The sequence below is a fragment of the Spinacia oleracea genome, chromosome 1, assembly GCF_020520425.1.
Source record: "Spinacia oleracea cultivar Varoflay chromosome 1, BTI_SOV_V1, whole genome shotgun sequence".
Taxonomy (NCBI): domain Eukaryota; kingdom Viridiplantae; phylum Streptophyta; class Magnoliopsida; order Caryophyllales; family Amaranthaceae; genus Spinacia; species Spinacia oleracea.
The window spans coordinates 116,271,259-116,288,684 of NC_079487.1; the positions used below are offsets into that span (position 1 = coordinate 116,271,259).

General features: G+C 34.6%; 3 protein-coding genes across 4 annotated transcripts; all 3 read right to left on the reverse strand.

The window, feature by feature from the left end:
• Positions 1–16: 16 nt before the first annotated feature.
• On the reverse strand, positions 17–1,895 carry LOC110797557 (uncharacterized). The gene is made up of 3 exons (XM_022002677.2): positions 1,648–1,895; positions 1,487–1,562; positions 17–1,085 (listed from the first exon to the last, which is right to left on the reverse strand). Exons 1-3 carry the CDS (start codon positions 1,681–1,683, stop codon positions 382–384), a joined length of 816 nt encoding a protein of 271 aa, XP_021858369.2. The 5' UTR covers positions 1,684–1,895; the 3' UTR covers positions 17–381.
• Positions 1,896–7,233: 5,338 nt separating this feature from the next.
• Positions 7,234–9,591, reverse strand: LOC110797533 (heavy metal-associated isoprenylated plant protein 22). 2 transcript variants are annotated; one of them, XM_022002653.2, is made up of 3 exons: positions 9,383–9,591; positions 9,123–9,198; positions 7,234–7,689 (listed from the first exon to the last, which is right to left on the reverse strand). In XM_022002653.2, exons 1-3 carry the CDS (start codon positions 9,452–9,454, stop codon positions 7,391–7,393), a joined length of 447 nt encoding a protein of 148 aa, XP_021858345.1. In that variant the 5' UTR covers positions 9,455–9,591; the 3' UTR covers positions 7,234–7,390. The 2 variants fall into 2 exon arrangements, with proteins under 2 accessions (XP_021858345.1, XP_021858346.1); XM_022002654.2 differs by having other exon boundaries at positions 9,123–9,194; positions 9,383–9,524.
• A 2,548-nt stretch (positions 9,592–12,139) lies between these two features.
• LOC110797540 (uncharacterized) lies at positions 12,140–16,840 on the reverse strand. The gene is made up of 11 exons (XM_022002662.2): positions 16,676–16,840; positions 16,539–16,601; positions 15,551–15,685; positions 14,799–14,901; positions 14,526–14,596; positions 14,339–14,443; positions 14,001–14,034; positions 13,358–13,458; positions 13,204–13,263; positions 12,940–13,143; positions 12,140–12,710 (listed from the first exon to the last, which is right to left on the reverse strand). Exons 1-11 carry the CDS (start codon positions 16,784–16,786, stop codon positions 12,591–12,593), a joined length of 1,107 nt encoding a protein of 368 aa, XP_021858354.1. The 5' UTR covers positions 16,787–16,840; the 3' UTR covers positions 12,140–12,590.
• Between the last annotated feature and the right edge of the window lie 586 nt (positions 16,841–17,426).

Sequence of the window (17,426 nt, forward strand, 5' to 3'; positions counted from 1 at the left end):
ACATGTACATAATGAATAGGTAAATTGCTTGAACTTTTGATTCTGCAAGCAGCCTTTTTATTTGCTTTAATAATTAACTAGATGACATGGTACTTTGGTTTGGGATTGCTCGTGTCTTTACGTACTACATACTCAATTATAACACATAACTGCACTATTAGCTATATCATATACTCAATTGTAACACATAACTGCACTATTAGACTATTAGTATCTGATAGCTGCATTATTAGCAGTATTACACTGGTGGTTTCTCCTCACGTATCTTTTGAATTAGAACTGTTTTTTAGCTGGTAAATAATATCTCCGTCTAGTCTCTGGCTTCTTGTACTGCCCCTCAAAAAGACAAGGCAAGATGGATATGTCATATGTATGTATAGCTTAGTAGTGATTATACATACGGGCATATGCATCATGCGTCTTGTTATTATTGTTAAGGATTGCATGCACACTCTGAGGATTAGTTCTGAGCCATTCACCATAAGGATTTTGGTTGAACTGGGAACCCAATAGGTTTTCTACCATCAAAGGTGAGGGATTCTGCTGTTGATACCCGTAACCTGCTGGATAGTTCTGGAATCTCTGAAACCTACCTGAGTCAAAAGAACCACCAACATCATACTTTTGATGACGATGGTCATGATATCCATGATGATGATGATCATGATCATGATCATGAATGCCCATCATGGAGATCATTGAACCAATGTCATTTTCATAGTTTCCATCTCCATTAATTCTGGGATCCAAATAGAAGTTTGGTCTCTCTGCCTCTTCCAGCTCCATGTCCATGTCTTGGTCAAACCCCCAATCACTGCCGAACGATCCTCCGCCATTAAGGTACATCAGTTGGTCCACTGAAATTGCTCTCCTTGAGTTGTTGCTTTGGTTATGAACTGGGTTCTTGTTCTTAGTTTTACCTAGAGACATTAGTTCCTGATTCAAGTCTGGTTGCTGGGACTTTGGAAACCAGAGCTCTGCATGTTTGCCTGACCTTGCCAATTTCTTGATCAATGTATCCGAGTCTGCAACTCCTATAACTACGGCTCTCTGCTGTTCTGCATCTATGTGTACTGCATAAACCCCTGATTCCAAAATCGGAGACGTGTTATTAGAACAAAATGGCAAACTTATTTACAAGTACTAACAGCCAAGTAGTGAGACTATTGCTAAACACACTGCAAAAGTATTATTACCAGAATGCACCACTGCTAAAAGTTTCTACACAAATAATTACTGTTTTTTGGAAAGGAATTATGGAGTTCTTTTACAAGGGTTCGACAGGGTTAAGGAATGCTTTTGGTTTCAGAGTACTTCAGAGTTCTAAAGCTCATGGTGTTGCTTTAGTTCCAAAGTTCAGACAGAAATTTAGGAAAAACAAGCTACGAAATGTTTTGCATTTTGTCACAACAGAAAACCAAGGGAAAGGATGTAAATGACATTATTAACATGTTAATTGAAAAGGGAAGATGGTGCAGTAGAAAACCTTCAATCTTTTTCAGAATTTTCTTAACTTTTCGACGACAACCATGGCAGTCCACATTCACCTTCAGAACCACAGTCTGTAGACAGAGAGAAGGATTAAGACAATAAGTAAACCAGTTACACAGACAAACTCGAAATTAAACAAACAGGAAGAAGAAAAACCTCCATGTTCAGGGATTGGCTTTGATCAGATTTCATTATGAAGAACTCAAGACTTATCTTTTGCTGTTGAATGTAAAAGAAAACCCTTTTTTCTTAGCTGTGTTTTTCTGTTTGGAACTCTTGAAAATTCTGAGTCTTTGGCAACATGCATAAATAGTGCATTTCAGGAGAGAGAAAGTCTCGAGAGAGAGAGAGAGGTCAGAGTAGTTCAGGCAAAGACACAGAGACAGACATGCTTCTGAATTTAAGAGTACACCATTTCCTCGTGTAGGTCAAATCAGTCATACATCCATTGTTCCTGATATGGTTTTGTTTTGGCTTCACGAGATATTCCAACTCAACCCAAGTACTGGTCTCTGCCCAAAAGATATGCTAATGATTTGAATCATTTCTTTTTTGCTATTTGTAGCTACTCCTGATGATGTTCTTTTTTGGTAATTAACATGCATGCTAATTCCACCGTTTACATTACTTGTTGATTTGGAGTCACAGATTAACGATTCTTTTGCGTAACCCATAAGACGTAAAACCCTTTCCGGCACCCCTTATAAGACTGTTGCTGTGTTGTAAGGGATAACACATTAACACGAGCATGGATAGGCCATAGTGCTGAATTCGCGCACCTAATAGTTGATACGGAATGCAATTTTTAAAGAGAGTAACACGAAGTACTAATTACAAAAGGGAAGGGGAGATTCGAACCTATGAGTTATCGTGTACAGACCATCAGTCTTAACAAGTCGATCAAAACCTCATTGGTATAAAAGTATTGTCAAATGCACCATTATCATTATTGCACAAGATGCAATGGAGGGGGTGCAACACTTGTCAATTCAACACCTTATCTTTCAGGGAATCCTGACCGAAACAAAGAGCTTTTAGCTCTTTAACTTGGTTAATTATTCAGAGATTCCTGAATTTTGTACAAATGTGTATAGTTGAGTTCAAGTCTTGTGAAACTTCCATTTTTGGCTTGCAATGCAAACTCAACAACATGCCCACTCATACCTATTAGGGAAAAGGGTTTCTTCCTACAAAAGCACTCTGTTTAAAAGTGTAGTTTGCAACTTGTGAAGAAATGAGCAGAACATCCACGAGCCTATAAACACATCCACCTTTTGGGATTACTCGGATTAGACACATTTACCAGAATAACCAATCATTATCGATGAACACTATTAATTTTTTCTTGCCTTATTTAATCAAGAAAACATAATTAGTATTTTTCTTAGTAAAATACTTAAAGTAGCTACCATCAAAATTTAGCAATCGTTGTCGTATACGGAGTACTCCATAATAAACATAAACCACCCCTTTTAAAAAGATAACAGATGGTTTGATATTCCAACACCAACACAGCAACACGTCTCAAATAAAAGGTATATTCCATACTCTTTATTTTTAATATGTCAACCATTATTGTTGTGAACTGCGATATGGAGTACGAATTAGAACAAATACTCCATTAACAACATGATGAAGGGTGGTGAACAATTATTCTTGTTTGGGGAATTGTCACAGTTTACTACACTGCATGGACGTGGACGCCACGCTTTTGGGCATGTATTATGTATAAATTCAATCATATAACAACCATATTTTATAACTTAATCATGTCATTTCAAAGATATAAGATTCTGCAATAGTCTCCGATAAATTTGTAAAGTGGAAGAAGTATAAGATTTTATCAATAATAAGCTACAACTTTTCAATTTTCTTTTTTTTTAAAAAAAAAAACTAAAATTTTGCTTCCCACTTTGTTACAAACAGAATCAAACGCTTGCTTATTACGAGATCGAATATGACATTGGCTCGATTAATATATCTTATTTTAGGCATAGCTAGAGTAATTAGAAGACATAATGCGACACGAGCAAAATAATTTTGCCGCATCAAATAGTACTTGTGTGATAGAGGTATAGCCGTATACGAAGTATTCAATTTATTTCGAAATAATAGGAACACTTTGACTGGACACTATTCACAAATTTCAAGTTGACTATCATTTGTGATTTAGGTGTAAGGAAAAATATAGTCGTGTGGGGTCTTGTTTGAATCGTATCGATATGTACTTTCGAAATATCAAATTTTTATAATTTTTACGAATATAAAATAAGATATATTAATGTCCAAATACTTACATTGACAAGCGTGAAAAGGTAAACTGTCTTGTTATTTTGAAACGGAGTGAGTATACTTAAAAGATTATCACATACGGATACGGAGTACTCCCTCCGTCCGTTCCTTAATACTCGACCCGTTTTGAGTTTTTGCACTATTCACATAATTTACTTTTCCCTATTTTATTTCTAGTATATGAAAACAAATGTTAGTATATAATATATTATTGGCTTCATTTTAATACATATTTTCAAAATATTAATATTTTTATAAGTTTTTATAATATATAGGTAAAAAAATTGGTGGTTAAAATTGTGTATTGACAAACATGTCCGATCAAAACAGGTCGAATATTAAGGGACGGAGGGAGTACTAAAAATTTGCCGGTTTCTTTCACAATCACGACTCATACAGTAATCTGTAGTGGCAAGCAACTCGCCGCTCTGAAATCTTTGAAATGGACATCGAAATTTACTTTATCCCTACTTTTATCTCTCTTTTTGTCCAATCCTTGTGGCTTTTGTAGTTTGGTACTGCACCAAATTTACAGTTGCACCAAGATGTTGCCATTGTTTTTTTCAACTTTATAGCAAAATTTAACTTTGGTGCACTTTTTGCGAATTAAGCTAAATAATGGAAATTCACCTTTTATATTTTTCACCTTTTAAAACTTATACTTTCTTTTTACCCTTTAGCATCTCAAATTCATTTTTGGGTAAGTTAATTCAAGGCTAACCCATCGTTAACCACACCAGCAATACGTATACACATATCAAAAGAGTTAAACTAATGTTTGGGGGCAACCTTTCATATTTTCCACCTATGACCTACACTTTTTTTTCACTCTTTGAGACCTCAAACACAAATTGTGGTCACAAATTCTTATTTACAACGGGTGTACAATAAATAATGTACACCGGAGTAAAAGTTAACTCAAAATGCTTAAAAGTTAAGCATATATAGGTAAAAGTTATCTATTTTTCAGTGATAAATTTTTTCATTTTAGTAAAACTTATTTATTCAAAATAACTAATAATGTATAAAATTAATCATTTAACCCTTTAAAATATTTATCTATCAAATTTTTTTGTACTAATATAAAAGTTAATCAAAATTAGGTTAAAGTTACAAAAAAGGGGGTTAAAGTTATTTTGGTGTACAATAAATTTATTGTACACCTTGTGCGCACAAGACCTTTTGAATTATGGTGAATTAACCATAATCCAGTCCATTATTAACCAAGTGAGCAATATTGGGCTCTGTTCTCTTCACCTTATTTTCACTTATTTCAGGTCTGATAAAATAAGATAAGATCAAATAAGATCAAATAAGGGCCAATAAGATAAGATAAGAAAAATAAGATAAGTTCAGGGCCAATAAGATAAGATAAAATAAGATAAGTTCAGGGTCAACAAGATAAGATAAGATAAGGTGAGGTAAATATTACATAAGGTAATACTATAAGTTTCAATAAGATAAGATAAGATAAGGGTCAATAGATAAGATAAGATAAGATAATGGTCAATAAGATAAGATAAGATAAAATAAAATAAGGGTCAATAAGTTCAGATAAGATAAAATAAGATAAGGGTCAATAAGATAAGATAAGATAAGATAGGATAAGTTCAGGGCCAATAAGATAAGATAAGATAAGTGAAATTCAAGTGAAGAGAACACTACCTTATACACAATAAAATCAATTAGATGCATAAAATACAAACAAAAAAATAAAAAGTATAATAAAGTCCAAACTCTTGCATTTTTTTTATTAACATTCCGTTATTCATGTCTAATTTACAAAGAATTTGGGAAGTAATATTGAAATATGATGTATCTCATTCGTCAAACACCAAAACTAGCATTAATTTACAAAGCATGCCGAAAAATAACAAGTGGGGAGGAAGAAAAGAGAGGAAAGAGAGTTTTGAGGGTTTGTGAAATAATCAAGTGGGGATTTAATGAAGAGAGGGGTGAATTTATAGTTTAGTATCATAGATGGGTTAGGATTAGAGTTGGGCTTGAATAGTGATTGGATTAGAATAAAAAGTGATCATTGAATTATTCACTTGGGCTCATTAAAACAATTGGATTGGACTTAGAATAATTCAAACTGTTTTAATTTCAAAACCCAATTAATTCCTAACTATAATTTAAATTCGTTTCGTAACTAATTAAAAATAAGGAGTAATAAATATTTTTAATTAATAAAATACATTTAAATAACTATTTAAATGCTACTTTAATTCATAAAATAATAAAAATGCTTTATAAATATAATTAAATATATTTATAATTACTTAAAAAATACAAGGTATTACAGGAGTATTTCGTATTTGTAAAAATTATATAGTAAAAAGATGATAATTTAAAAATATGAACAGTCAAAGTGAATTGAAGTTAATTCGTACACTGGTGATGATAAAGGTCGCAAGTTGCGACAATATTTAGTTGTCACAATTTTACGTGTCGGAGTTTAATTGGTACTTATAGGCGCCATGTAGGCTATGCATCATCAGAATATTTTTACTATCAATACAATATTTTTACTATAAAAATATGTAAATAAGGTAGTCAATATAAAGAATGAAACAAATTAGAATATTAAGATTTTCCTATCTCTTTGTGTAACATGTATAATAAGTTGTACGTAGTATAAGTTAAATATTTTAGTTTCCAATTTAAATCATGACACATAAGCATGCCATGTCATCATTTTTGGCACGGCTTAAAAATCGCATGTTACGACCTTTATCATTTTCGTACTCCATAATAGTGTAAAACTAAGAACGTAAATTATTTTGAGACGGATAGAATAATTAGTACAGAGTATTGAATATTTCAGTTAGGCATCTTGCAAATAATTGGACAATACCAAAGAGTGTCATATTAAATGTTACTTTCCTGAGCGTATACTCATGTTGGATTTGAAGTGGAATATGTTCGGGTCTTGATTGAAGTATCATGGCTCGTTTCATCCTTATTGAAAGTATTGAGTAGGTACTCCTTCACAAGAATGGGAAGAACTAACATATTGAAGAATTAAAGGAAGGCATGTGACTAAAAATTGTACACTTTATAAGTATTACCTATTTACCTAGGGGTAAATAATTCTCACTTCGTAAATTTGTTATACTCCGTAATAGACAAAATATTATAATGCGCTAAATGAACTTTTTTTGAATGAACTCTTTTGTTTCTTTTTGTTTGAATAACTTGAGTCTAGCTACCTTTTAAATATACTTTTTGGTAGAGTTGTTAAGAGAGAAAATTGATTGGATCTAGATATCTAGTCATTTATTATAAGCAGACTCATTCTCTCTAACGGTCTAAGACTTTATGTTTGAATGGGGTTGTACATTTATTTCGATTTAAGACCCATTCGCTCTAAAGAATATTGGAATGCGTTGAATAACCTTTTATTTTCCTATGTGGAATATATACAGTTAAGAACTTTAGATCGGAATATGGGATATATAACTATAAACGGACAGTTGATCGTTCGCTTAAATGATTGTAGTCGATCTTCAACAACAACAAACATCCAACATACACACCACATACTAATTAATACTCCAGCTACAACAAGATTAAGCACAAATTATAAATAATTAGAAAAAAAAGATTACATAATGGAGCAAGCATTGGCATTATCATCACTAAAAAAAGTGGAAATATTATCTTGAGGAAGATTGTAAGAAGAAGAGTAAGCTTGAGGAACATCTTTAACATAACCAGGAGGTGCTCTCTTATCATAGGCACCAGCAACATAAGGGTATGCCACTAAATTATGCTCAATATAGGGCCAAAATTCAGCTCTTTTTTTGCCAGTTTCCTTTACTTTTTTGAGTACTTTGTTTGGATCCACATGCCCTGTCACTGTCACTTTGCTCTGCTTTCGTATTATCTCTACTGATCTCACTCCTGCAATCAACATATATGTCCAAAACTTCATTTCTACTGTACAAGTATTATTTGTCACATTTTAGGTGTTTAGACTATTTGTGTCGAGGTTCATAGTCTTGCTTACGCAGACCCGGATCATATGTTATACGGAGTACAACTGTACAAGTAGAATGCCGAAATCTAATCATACATCACATGTAGTCTCATGATAAAGAGTACATGTGTAAATAAAGATGGCTGTGGGCCGGCCCGGCCCGAAGCCCGACCCAACCCGGCACGAGCACGCAAAAAGCACGGTCCGGCACGGACACGAAGTCGTGGCCGTGGGCCTTAATTTTTTTGGAAAAAGCACGATAAGGCACGACTCGACTCGACCCGGCACGACAAAGCACGTTAAATTTAGTCAAATTAGCCTTAGGCACGACGGTCGGCCCGGCACGGCACGAAAGCACGTGGGCTTGGGCCGGGCCAGTGCCTTATTTTTAACTTTTCGGCACGGCACGACACGAAACAACGTGGGCCTGGTGTGGACCCGACCCAGTTAGGCCCACGACCCGTGGGCTTGGCACGAAGCCCGACCCGATCCGGCCCACAACCATCTTTATGTGTAAATGCTCAACACTTTGAGTATGAGAATAAAGAGTACATGGGTAGATAAATGTAAAATGCTCAACACCAAACAATTTGAGTATGAGAAAGACATGACTGCGAACTTTTACCACGAAAAACTCTTTTTATTGTAAACAAGAGTAAGGTGAAAATTTCCGAACCGAACTGAACTTATTAGACATAAACTTAACTGAACTTGTTGGATCTGAACTAAACTGAACTTATTAGACCTGAATTGAACTTATTGGATCTAAACTGAACTTATTGGAATTGAATTGAACTGAACTTAACTTATTTAATCTGAACTGAATTGGAATTATAAAAAAAGTGTCCAAAAGAACATGACCTAATTGTTACTTTATGAAAGTATGTACTACCTCCGTTCCTAAATGATCTTTACGGTTACTATTTGCACGGTAATTAAGGAATTTTGGTGAACATGTGATGGTGGGGTAACAAATGGAAAATGAGTGGCTATAAATTGTCCACCAATGTGAGTGGGTGGAAACTAATATTAAAATATTGTGAGTGGGTAAGTTATGGTGGGCCAAATAAGAGTAAAAATGGAATAAAGTAGAAGTGTAAAGAACTTTCAGGAACGGACTAAAACGGAAAGCGTAAAGAACTTTTAGGAACGGAGGTAGTACATAAGTACGTATCAAAACCCAAGTAGCCTAATTTATCTATTGAAATTTGAAAATAATTCATATTAACAAGAACTAGTCCTATTTAAGAGTCGTTCATAATAATCTTAATGTTTAAATCATAAAGTTAACTATAAAAGATGAGGAAAGAATTGACAAATCTAGCATAAGAAAGAAAGAGAAGGATGGATTATGAACCTCTGAGGGACGTGACGGCACTTTTTACTCTTCTTTCACACCCATCACAATCCATTTTGACTTTGATTTCAACTGTCTTAAGACAAGAAAAAAACAACTCGTACAAGTTATTGTACATCGTAAGTATCACATACGCTACCCCCGGTCTGGATTTATAAGTCACAATTACGAGTCTAAACTAAGAACGTACGTGACTATTGATTCTGGACAGGTTTTGATTTGCTTAGTGAATAAAAATGCTATGAGATCGAGTTTCTTACCTGAAAAGGTTTACGCCTGTTCCTTGTGCTGGTGACAGTGCAAAAGTTGGCAAAATAGTCAAGTGCACCCATTTTCTTTGTTGTGATCAAAAGCTAGACATACACTTCAATGATCAACAAGACTTATATAGTGTGAGAACATTTTCAAACTATATATTAAAAATTAATTCATGTGTCACATAAAGTAAGTAGCCTTAGTTGTATGAGAGGTCCAACCCTTATTTGATCTAATATTATTGACAGGGTTTTGGGTCAAGTTATAGTGTGATCACTTTTGTGCTAACTTTCTTTAAAAAGAAAAAGGGAGGTCTATGTTTCATTGTTTATGCAATTAGATTTTATAACTTTGTGGTGTAACGTTAAAGATAAGGCGAGGTGAATAATTTATAATTATAAGCTTATACGGAATGCTAGTCATGTAATTATGAAAATATTGTCCTGAAATTAAATTTGAGTTGTATTATAAACCATAACTTTTCTTTCTAATATAAATTGCTAATTGATACGAAGTAATTAATAGATGTCTAAATAAGAAAATTCATACTTCGTATTATTTTAGGTAACCCAAATTCTTATATGAGACTGTGCTCACCATCAACTGATGGTGAGACCAATTCACACTTGCGAATTTAGGTATGTTACTTCTATAGTTTAGACATGTTACTTTTTTTTTATAATGTTAGAGGAGGTACTTTTTTTAGTTTATGTATGTTACTTCTATAGTTTATACATGTTACTTTTTTTATACGGAGTAGTTTTAGGGGAGATACCTTCTTAGTTTAGGTATGTTACTTCTATAGCTTAGACATGTTACTTCTTTTTTTTAATAATTTTAGAGGAGGTATTTTTTTTAGTTTAGGTATGTTACTTCTATAGTTTAGACATGTTACTTTTTTTATAATTTTAGATGAGGTACTTTTTTAGTTTAGGTATGTTACTTCTATAGTTTAGACATGTTACTTTTATATATATATATATAATTTTAGAGGAGGTACTTTTTTAGTTTAGGTATGTTACTTCTATAGTTTAGATCTGTTACTTTTTTTTTATAGTTTTAGGGGAGGTACGATATTGGTTTCACGCTCGTCACACCATCAAGTTGATGGTGTGACTGGTCTCACAGGAGACGCGCTTTAAATTTGAGTTGTATTATAAACCATAACTTTCTTTCTAATATAAATTGCTAATTGATACGGAGTAATTAATAGATGTCTAAATAAGAAAATTCATACTTCGTATTATTTTAGGTAAAATGAGGAATGATATCTCTTAATTTCGCCACAATAAAGATAAGGCAAAGAGAATAACTTAGAAGCTTATCTGGAATAATAGTCGTGTCGTGATGAAACATTGTCATAAAGTTCAATAATGTAATAAAAAAAACTAATGGGTGCATTAATTAATACGGAGTAGGTGTTTAGACTAAGATCCTTCGTATTATTATTTTAAGTTAAATGAGGAATGATATCTCTTGACTTCTCCACCTTAACCAAAATGAAGAATCTAAGATGCTTGTTGTTTGATGAAAAGGAGGTTGAATTATTGATCAAAGTGTATATGATCTAGAAATTATTCCTAAATTTATGATCAAATATGCCCAAATTTTCGGATATTTGAATTAATTATGGATTAATGATAATGGGGGAGAGGATTTTGTAAGTGCTTTTGTTTTTGCTTTCATTTTTGTTCGTTAGGTCTAGTTTTGCTTTTTAATCCAGCTTTTAATTTTTAATTAGAAAAAGGGGCCAGCATTTGTCAATAATGGCTGTACAAGGTTGATTGTTTCCGCTATCCTTTTGGTAAAATCCTCATTTTTTCCCTAACTTGTTCCGAATGAGTGAATTGGCATAATGGCATTACCTTCTGATTTAAGTCCATCACAATAATAACTGGAATGAAAATGAAAGCGGAGGTCAATAGTACGCGGTTTTTTATCCTTACGATCAATATCACGAGTTAAACATAAAGATGGCCGTGGGCCGGACCGGACCGGGCTTCGTGCCGAGCCTACAGGCCGTGGGCCTAACCGGGTCGGACCCAATCTAGACCCACATTGTATCGTGTCGGGCCAGGCCAAAAAGTTCAAAAGAAGGCTCAGGCCCGACACGAGCCACGGGCTTTCGTGTCGGGCCGGCCGGCCCGTCGTGCCTAATTTGTGCGTGCTTTGTCGTGCTTTTTTCCAAAAAATTAAGGCCCATGCCCGGCCCACGTCCCACGAATCATGTCCGGGCCGGGCTTTTCCGTGCTCGGGTCAAACTTTTTTTCGTGTCGGGCTGGGTCGGGCTTCGGGCCTGCCCAACCCACACCCATCTTTAGTTAAACATAGTAAGAATTAGTTTGAATGGACGTGGAAGACTTACTACGGCTTACTATTTCAACCACTAATGCGAGTAATGCCCAACCTCACTAAAGCAAGCCTTTAATTTAGCTTTCAAATGGCACCAGTTTTTTGGGGGATAAATAGGGAGCATATTAGTACAACTAGCTAGTACTCCCAGAAATAAAAGAGATCTTAATACTTTTAGTAGCTAAAGTCCTAAAGATGACACTGCGAATGGCCGAATAGCCATGTCCATGCTCCTTTTCACGACATCATTGACAAGGGCAAAAACAACACCCTAAAATAAGTATATTTTGAGTTAGGCAGGCAAACACATCATGGTGACAACTGACAAGTGCGCTCGAGCCGTGCCTAGGCTGCCATTTGAAAATTCTGGCGCAGATTATGGCAACCCGCACTCAGGCACGGTACAGAGATACAGAATCGAGCCATCTATTATCTATATATATAGTCATTCAATTACTACAAAGTATAATGTCATTGATATTGACTAAACAAAAGTTATTAGAACTGGTTAATAATAAAACCCAGAAATATCCATAAATCTACTGGCAGTAGATGAATTATATCTCAGATGGAGCACAATAGTAGATTCATCAGCCAAAGCTCGCTCATGTTACTAATTGATGTTTGTTTCGGGAATAAGAAAATACGACGGTGTGAATAAATGAAAGAATGAGTTACTGGCAAGAGCAGTCAGCCAGGCGAAAATGAGGCATGCTGCTACAGCTATGGATGGCACTTTTTGTAGTGCCTCTGTTACTTTCTTCTTCTTCTTCAGAGTCTCAACTCTTCACGTACATCCAACTTATGGCAGCCTATCCCTTCTTCTGTTCTGATGAAATGAAGAGATTACGCGCATACTTTTTACGCTTGTGGCATTGCAGCTCCCTTGTCTACACAAACCTTTAGCTTTTGACCTCGCAGCCCATTCCAAAATGCAGCTGCGTTCACCACTTTCTTGCCTGGTAGCTGGATTTCTACTACCTGATTCACCATAATGTTTTCTGCTTTAGTTTTTAAGTGAACTATAAATCTTCATAATTTCACAACATTACTCTTTATATCAAATGTTAAAATGTTCATCTTGACTAATATCGAATGATTCTCATTTGCCATTACCCACATGTATCAACATATATCTCGGTATCCTGCAAATCAATGGGATGGAATAGGTATAGCTAGTTCTAAAAGGCTAAAGAATAAGGACTCTGACCTCCAAAGTTGTGCCTCCACCACAAGTGAAGATCAATGCACCATTTCTGAAAGCCACGTAATCTGCCTCAGCATTCTGAGCACTCAAACTGCTGGAAACTTTTGTTGAAATTATCTTTAGCTCTAGAACATTCTCTTGAGCATTTGCTGCATCCACAACTACAACTCTAGCTCGAGTTCCAGGCCAACCTGCAAATGCCCGTACCTAAAAATGGTGTGTCATGATTGACTCAAATCGAATAAAAGAAGGGGAAAAGAGAATTACCTTATTATGCAGGACAATAGCCTCTTGATCAAACGATAGCCATGATTCTTCAGGAGTAATCTGCACAAAGTATCACCTATTAGCTCAACTTGCATAATGAAAAGAACCTCAGTATAGGTGGCAATGGCATATCATAAATTAACAGAATAATTACCTTTGGAGCGAAGGTAACTTCAGAATCATCTTGAGGTTGTGCTTTAGTTCTTGCTGTTCCATCAAGTATTGAAGGAAGCTCATCCAACAAAAGTTTTGAGCCTATATAAATATGATAACACGGATTAGTTAAGGAGCTTGCTTTAGGGGTGAGGAAGATTTTATTACTCTTTCTTACACGAAAGATAAGAGGCAACATAAGGGAAGATAAAATATCCGGAGTACAATAACATAAGTATAAGATATCTTTCAATCTGCCAAAAGCGTGAAACCTAATTCTGGTTTTATCTGATTTCTTTCCCGCGTTTGGTTGGGGGCAGGATGGATGCGGGATGTTTGTTTTAGAATTATAGAATGTAATGTGATTAAATGTGTATTAGATGATGCAAAAAATATGAAAAAGGAGGATCCCAGTCAACATCTATTGTACTCAAGTTATAGTTCCATATTAGTTACTTATGCAGGGAGGAAGCACCTAATTCACAATTAAACTTAATTTCCCAATAGCTTAAAGAAGTTGCAAAACAGGGGCAGTTGAGAAATAACAGCTCAAGTCGGGTTAACATATCGGCAATTTAAGCAAGAATGCAGAAAATTTGCAGCAAGTAGTTGACATATATATAGGAAGTTGACAGCTGACACACCAAGATCAAAGAGAACATCCAGTAACTCTGGTGCCTGCATGCAAATTGATGAAAAGATATTAGTTATTGTGCTCACTGTGACGGCGTGACCTATGTGTGATTGAGAATCATATACACCATGTTGCATATAATGATTTTGTACAAAACCATCAGAACATTTTATCCAACAAGACTTCGGAGCTAACATGAGATTCTTGATTCAAATAAAAAGGATTTTACATGTATTCCTAAATAATTTTACTTAATAACGGATACAAAAAACTCAATAAGTCATATTTACTGAGTTCTAAATACAACTCCAAAATAAAGTAATTGGGTTTCATGCAAAGTATGAGTACCTTAATGTCATCATCAACACCAATTTTTTGAGATGCAATAACAGGTCCAGCATCCAGTGCTCTAACTGTGAAAGCTAACGAAACACCAGTTTCCCTAACACCGTCCTGGATAAATTGAAGCCAAAAACATATAAATATTGAAAGTATGCATGAAGGTATAAATAAAGATCTATTTAGTCGGTTTAACCTGCAATGCTCTTTGAACAGGAGCAGCACCACGATAAAGGGGAAGTAAACTTGGGTGTATATTTACTGTTCCTATACTTGCAGAAACAACAGGGAAACTTTTAGGTTGAGAATTGGAGGAGGGAATTGAGCAGAAAAAGAAAAAGAACAATGATTTGTTCTCAACTTGGCTGAGATGCTATATTTTAAGGAAGGTTCTGTAATGCTATGGTCAAAGATACCGATGAATACAAATACTTGGGACTGTACGGGATATTGAGATTGGCGTACCAACCTTGCTTTGGAATGTTTAGAAACTTGTTGGATAATATATTGCCATACGCTGCTGTAATACAGAGTTCAGGTTCCAAGGCTCTTAGATTGTCCAAAAACCATTCCTGGGCAATGTAATTACATAAATTATCAGTACAATCATCTCTTATCAAACAATATTAAAGCTATTGAATAAGATACTATAGAAATAAAGACTGCTTATGATTTTGTTCCTGAACATCTACTGATCTACAAGAACTTACTTTTCTAGAATCCAAGAACACCGACAATGAACCAGTATGATTCCTGGGGGAAGGTCTCTGGAGTTCTAAATACATGCAAACTAGTACCTTACCAGTTCCCACTAAGCAATAAGAGAAGCTACGTTTTTTTTTTTTTTTGGAACTATGAATTCAATAACTAATACGTGGTGAGAGTAAAGCTTCTAAAATCTCTACATATACCAATTTGCAGTCCAATAATGACAAAATAAGAGCAAAGAACAAGATAAATGATGCATGGAAATACTCGTGCCCTGACAAATGCATTTAATGCGCAACATTTGGTGTATGTTATGAAGAATAAGGCAGTTAGCAATACATGGACATCACATTTCTTAGATATTTCAGGCTCAAACTTCATCCAGAGGACACAAGTATAGCTCCCTGGTGACTGCATTCATGTTCTCAATCATCATAAGCATACAACACAAAGATAACAACACAGTCTTTCACTTTAGAACATGAGTGGAGATGGCAAAGCGGGTATAATCACCTCACTGGCACGCTCGGGCGTAAGAATGAGATCAGAAGAGAAGCCCCTATCAAGGGCATGTTGTGCAACAGCAGAAGGCAAGACCTTTCTACCCCTATTCCTCTGAGAAGGCGGTTGGGTCACAATGGCTGCAATCTAAATCATATAAATCCATTAGTAATAGAAAGGTTAACTACAATCAAGAGCTCCGCCCAGTAAATCTCGGTGATTGGCGAGCGAAGCATATGAAGGGGTGTATTCGTAAATAATGGTCAAAACATACAATCTGAATATTAAATATACAGTGTCTTTTATATTAATATGTATATATTTTTTTAATATCAATTAGACTGTATATGCAACTTTTGGATTGCATCTTTGCTCATTATATCTACGAGAATGCCACTTTATTGGCAAATTTAGCCAATCATAGGAGATCATTTAGAAATTTCTCCTACAATCAAATTTGTAACCTTATGTCATTGTTTTGCATAGAATTTGTAACGGACCAATAGTTCGAGGAAGTCTTGGCCTCAAGTGGCTTGTGTCCATATGGACACAAGTAGAGTACAAATACAAAAAAAATAGTACCAATACATAATATTTTAGTACCAATAACACAAAATGACTTGTATTGCTACTTCTAAGCAATTTTGTGTTATTGGTACTAAAATATTAGTATTGGTACTAAATTTTCTGTATTGATACATTATACTCACTTGCACTTGAGGTTTAGAAATCCTCCAATAGTTCAACAGCATAATAAGGAATAACAACTTTTTCAAGGACATAGTTATAGAAGGAAGTTGATTCTATCAGCATAAACAAGCAACCAAAACTCTTAATAGGAACTAATTAAGGATTTACCAAATAAAACTCTGGGTATTGGAAATTCACTAAATTTGCTCATATTACAATAAAGTTTGCATCTTTACAAAAATGTCATATTAATTCAAACTAAAGAAAACCAGAAATCCCCAAAATAACCAATAAATATGAAAAACCCAACCTCAAAAGACGAATCTTCAGATTGAGATGCATTGAAGAGAGCATCTAGAACCTTCGCAGACACCTGCAGAACAACAACCCACCAAAATCATTCAATCAATAAATCAGAAGAGAGAGAAAGAAAGAAGAAGAGATTACCTGAGGAGAACCCAAGAAAACAAGAGGCTTCTTCTTCTTCAAGTATGAAGAAGAAGGAATGGTTGTGCAACAGAAGCAGCGTCTCAGCAACAAGGTTGTAGTGTTGTTCATTTTTCTTCTTTTGTTTTTTTAGGGAAAGTGTTGTTCATTCTTTACGCTCAAACTGCAAACAGTATCATGTTGATTTTCAATTAAATATTAGCCATTCATTGTAATTAATCAACGATGTCTATGAAGCCATGTCAGCAATATTAATATATACGTACTCCGTATTTATCATTTTATCCCACAATATAAAGGTTGGATTTAAAAATAAAAAATTCTTAATTACATCGGGTGTATCATAAATATTGGGAGGCGGATAAAAGTTACATCAAATTGATTAAAAATTACCATGGTTCATGTAAAGTAAAAGTATTATGCTTTTCTAGTTGTATTTCTTTTTTTTTTTGGATATTTTGTCATATAACACCTTAAAAAAAAAAACCAAATTTTGTAATTTAACACCTTACTTATTTTAAGTTATACTACATCCGTTCCTAAAAGTTCTTTACGCTTTCCGTTTTAGTCCGTTCCTGAAAGTTCTTTACACTCCTACTTTATTCCATTTTTACTCTTATTTGGCCCACCATAACTTACTCACTCACAATACTTTAATATTAGTTTTCACCCACTCACATTGTTGGACAATTTATAGCCACTCATTTTCCATTTGTTACCCCACCATCACATGTTCACCAAAATTCCTTAA

Coding starts and splice junctions, on each gene's coding strand:
- LOC110797557 (XM_022002677.2), bottom strand. CDS start 1,683: ATGAAATCTGATCAAAGCCAATCCCTGAACATGGAG. Junction 1,563..1,647: donor GCCAATCCCTGAACATGGAG/GTTTTTCTTCTT, acceptor CTCTGTCTACAG/ACTGTGGTTCTGAAGGTGAA. Junction 1,086..1,486: donor AATTCTGAAAAAGATTGAAG/GTTTTCTACTGC, acceptor TTTTGGAATCAG/GGGTTTATGCAGTACACATA.
- LOC110797533 (XM_022002653.2), bottom strand. CDS start 9,454: ATGGGTGCACTTGACTATTTTGCCAACTTTTGCACTGTCACCAGCACA. Junction 9,199..9,382: donor ACAGGCGTAAACCTTTTCAG/GTAAGAAACTCG, acceptor TCTTGTCTTAAG/ACAGTTGAAATCAAAGTCAA. Junction 7,690..9,122: donor TGCCGTCACGTCCCTCAGAG/GTTCATAATCCA, acceptor TGTTGATTGCAG/GAGTGAGATCAGTAGAGATA.
- LOC110797540 (XM_022002662.2), bottom strand. CDS start 16,786: ATGAACAACACTACAACCTTGTTGCTGAGACGCTGCTTCTGTTGCACA. Junction 14,597..14,798: donor TCTAAACATTCCAAAGCAAG/GTTGGTACGCCA, acceptor CTGCAAGTATAG/GAACAGTAAATATACACCCA. Junction 13,459..14,000: donor GGATGTTCTCTTTGATCTTG/GTGTGTCAGCTG, acceptor ATATTTATATAG/GCTCAAAACTTTTGTTGGAT.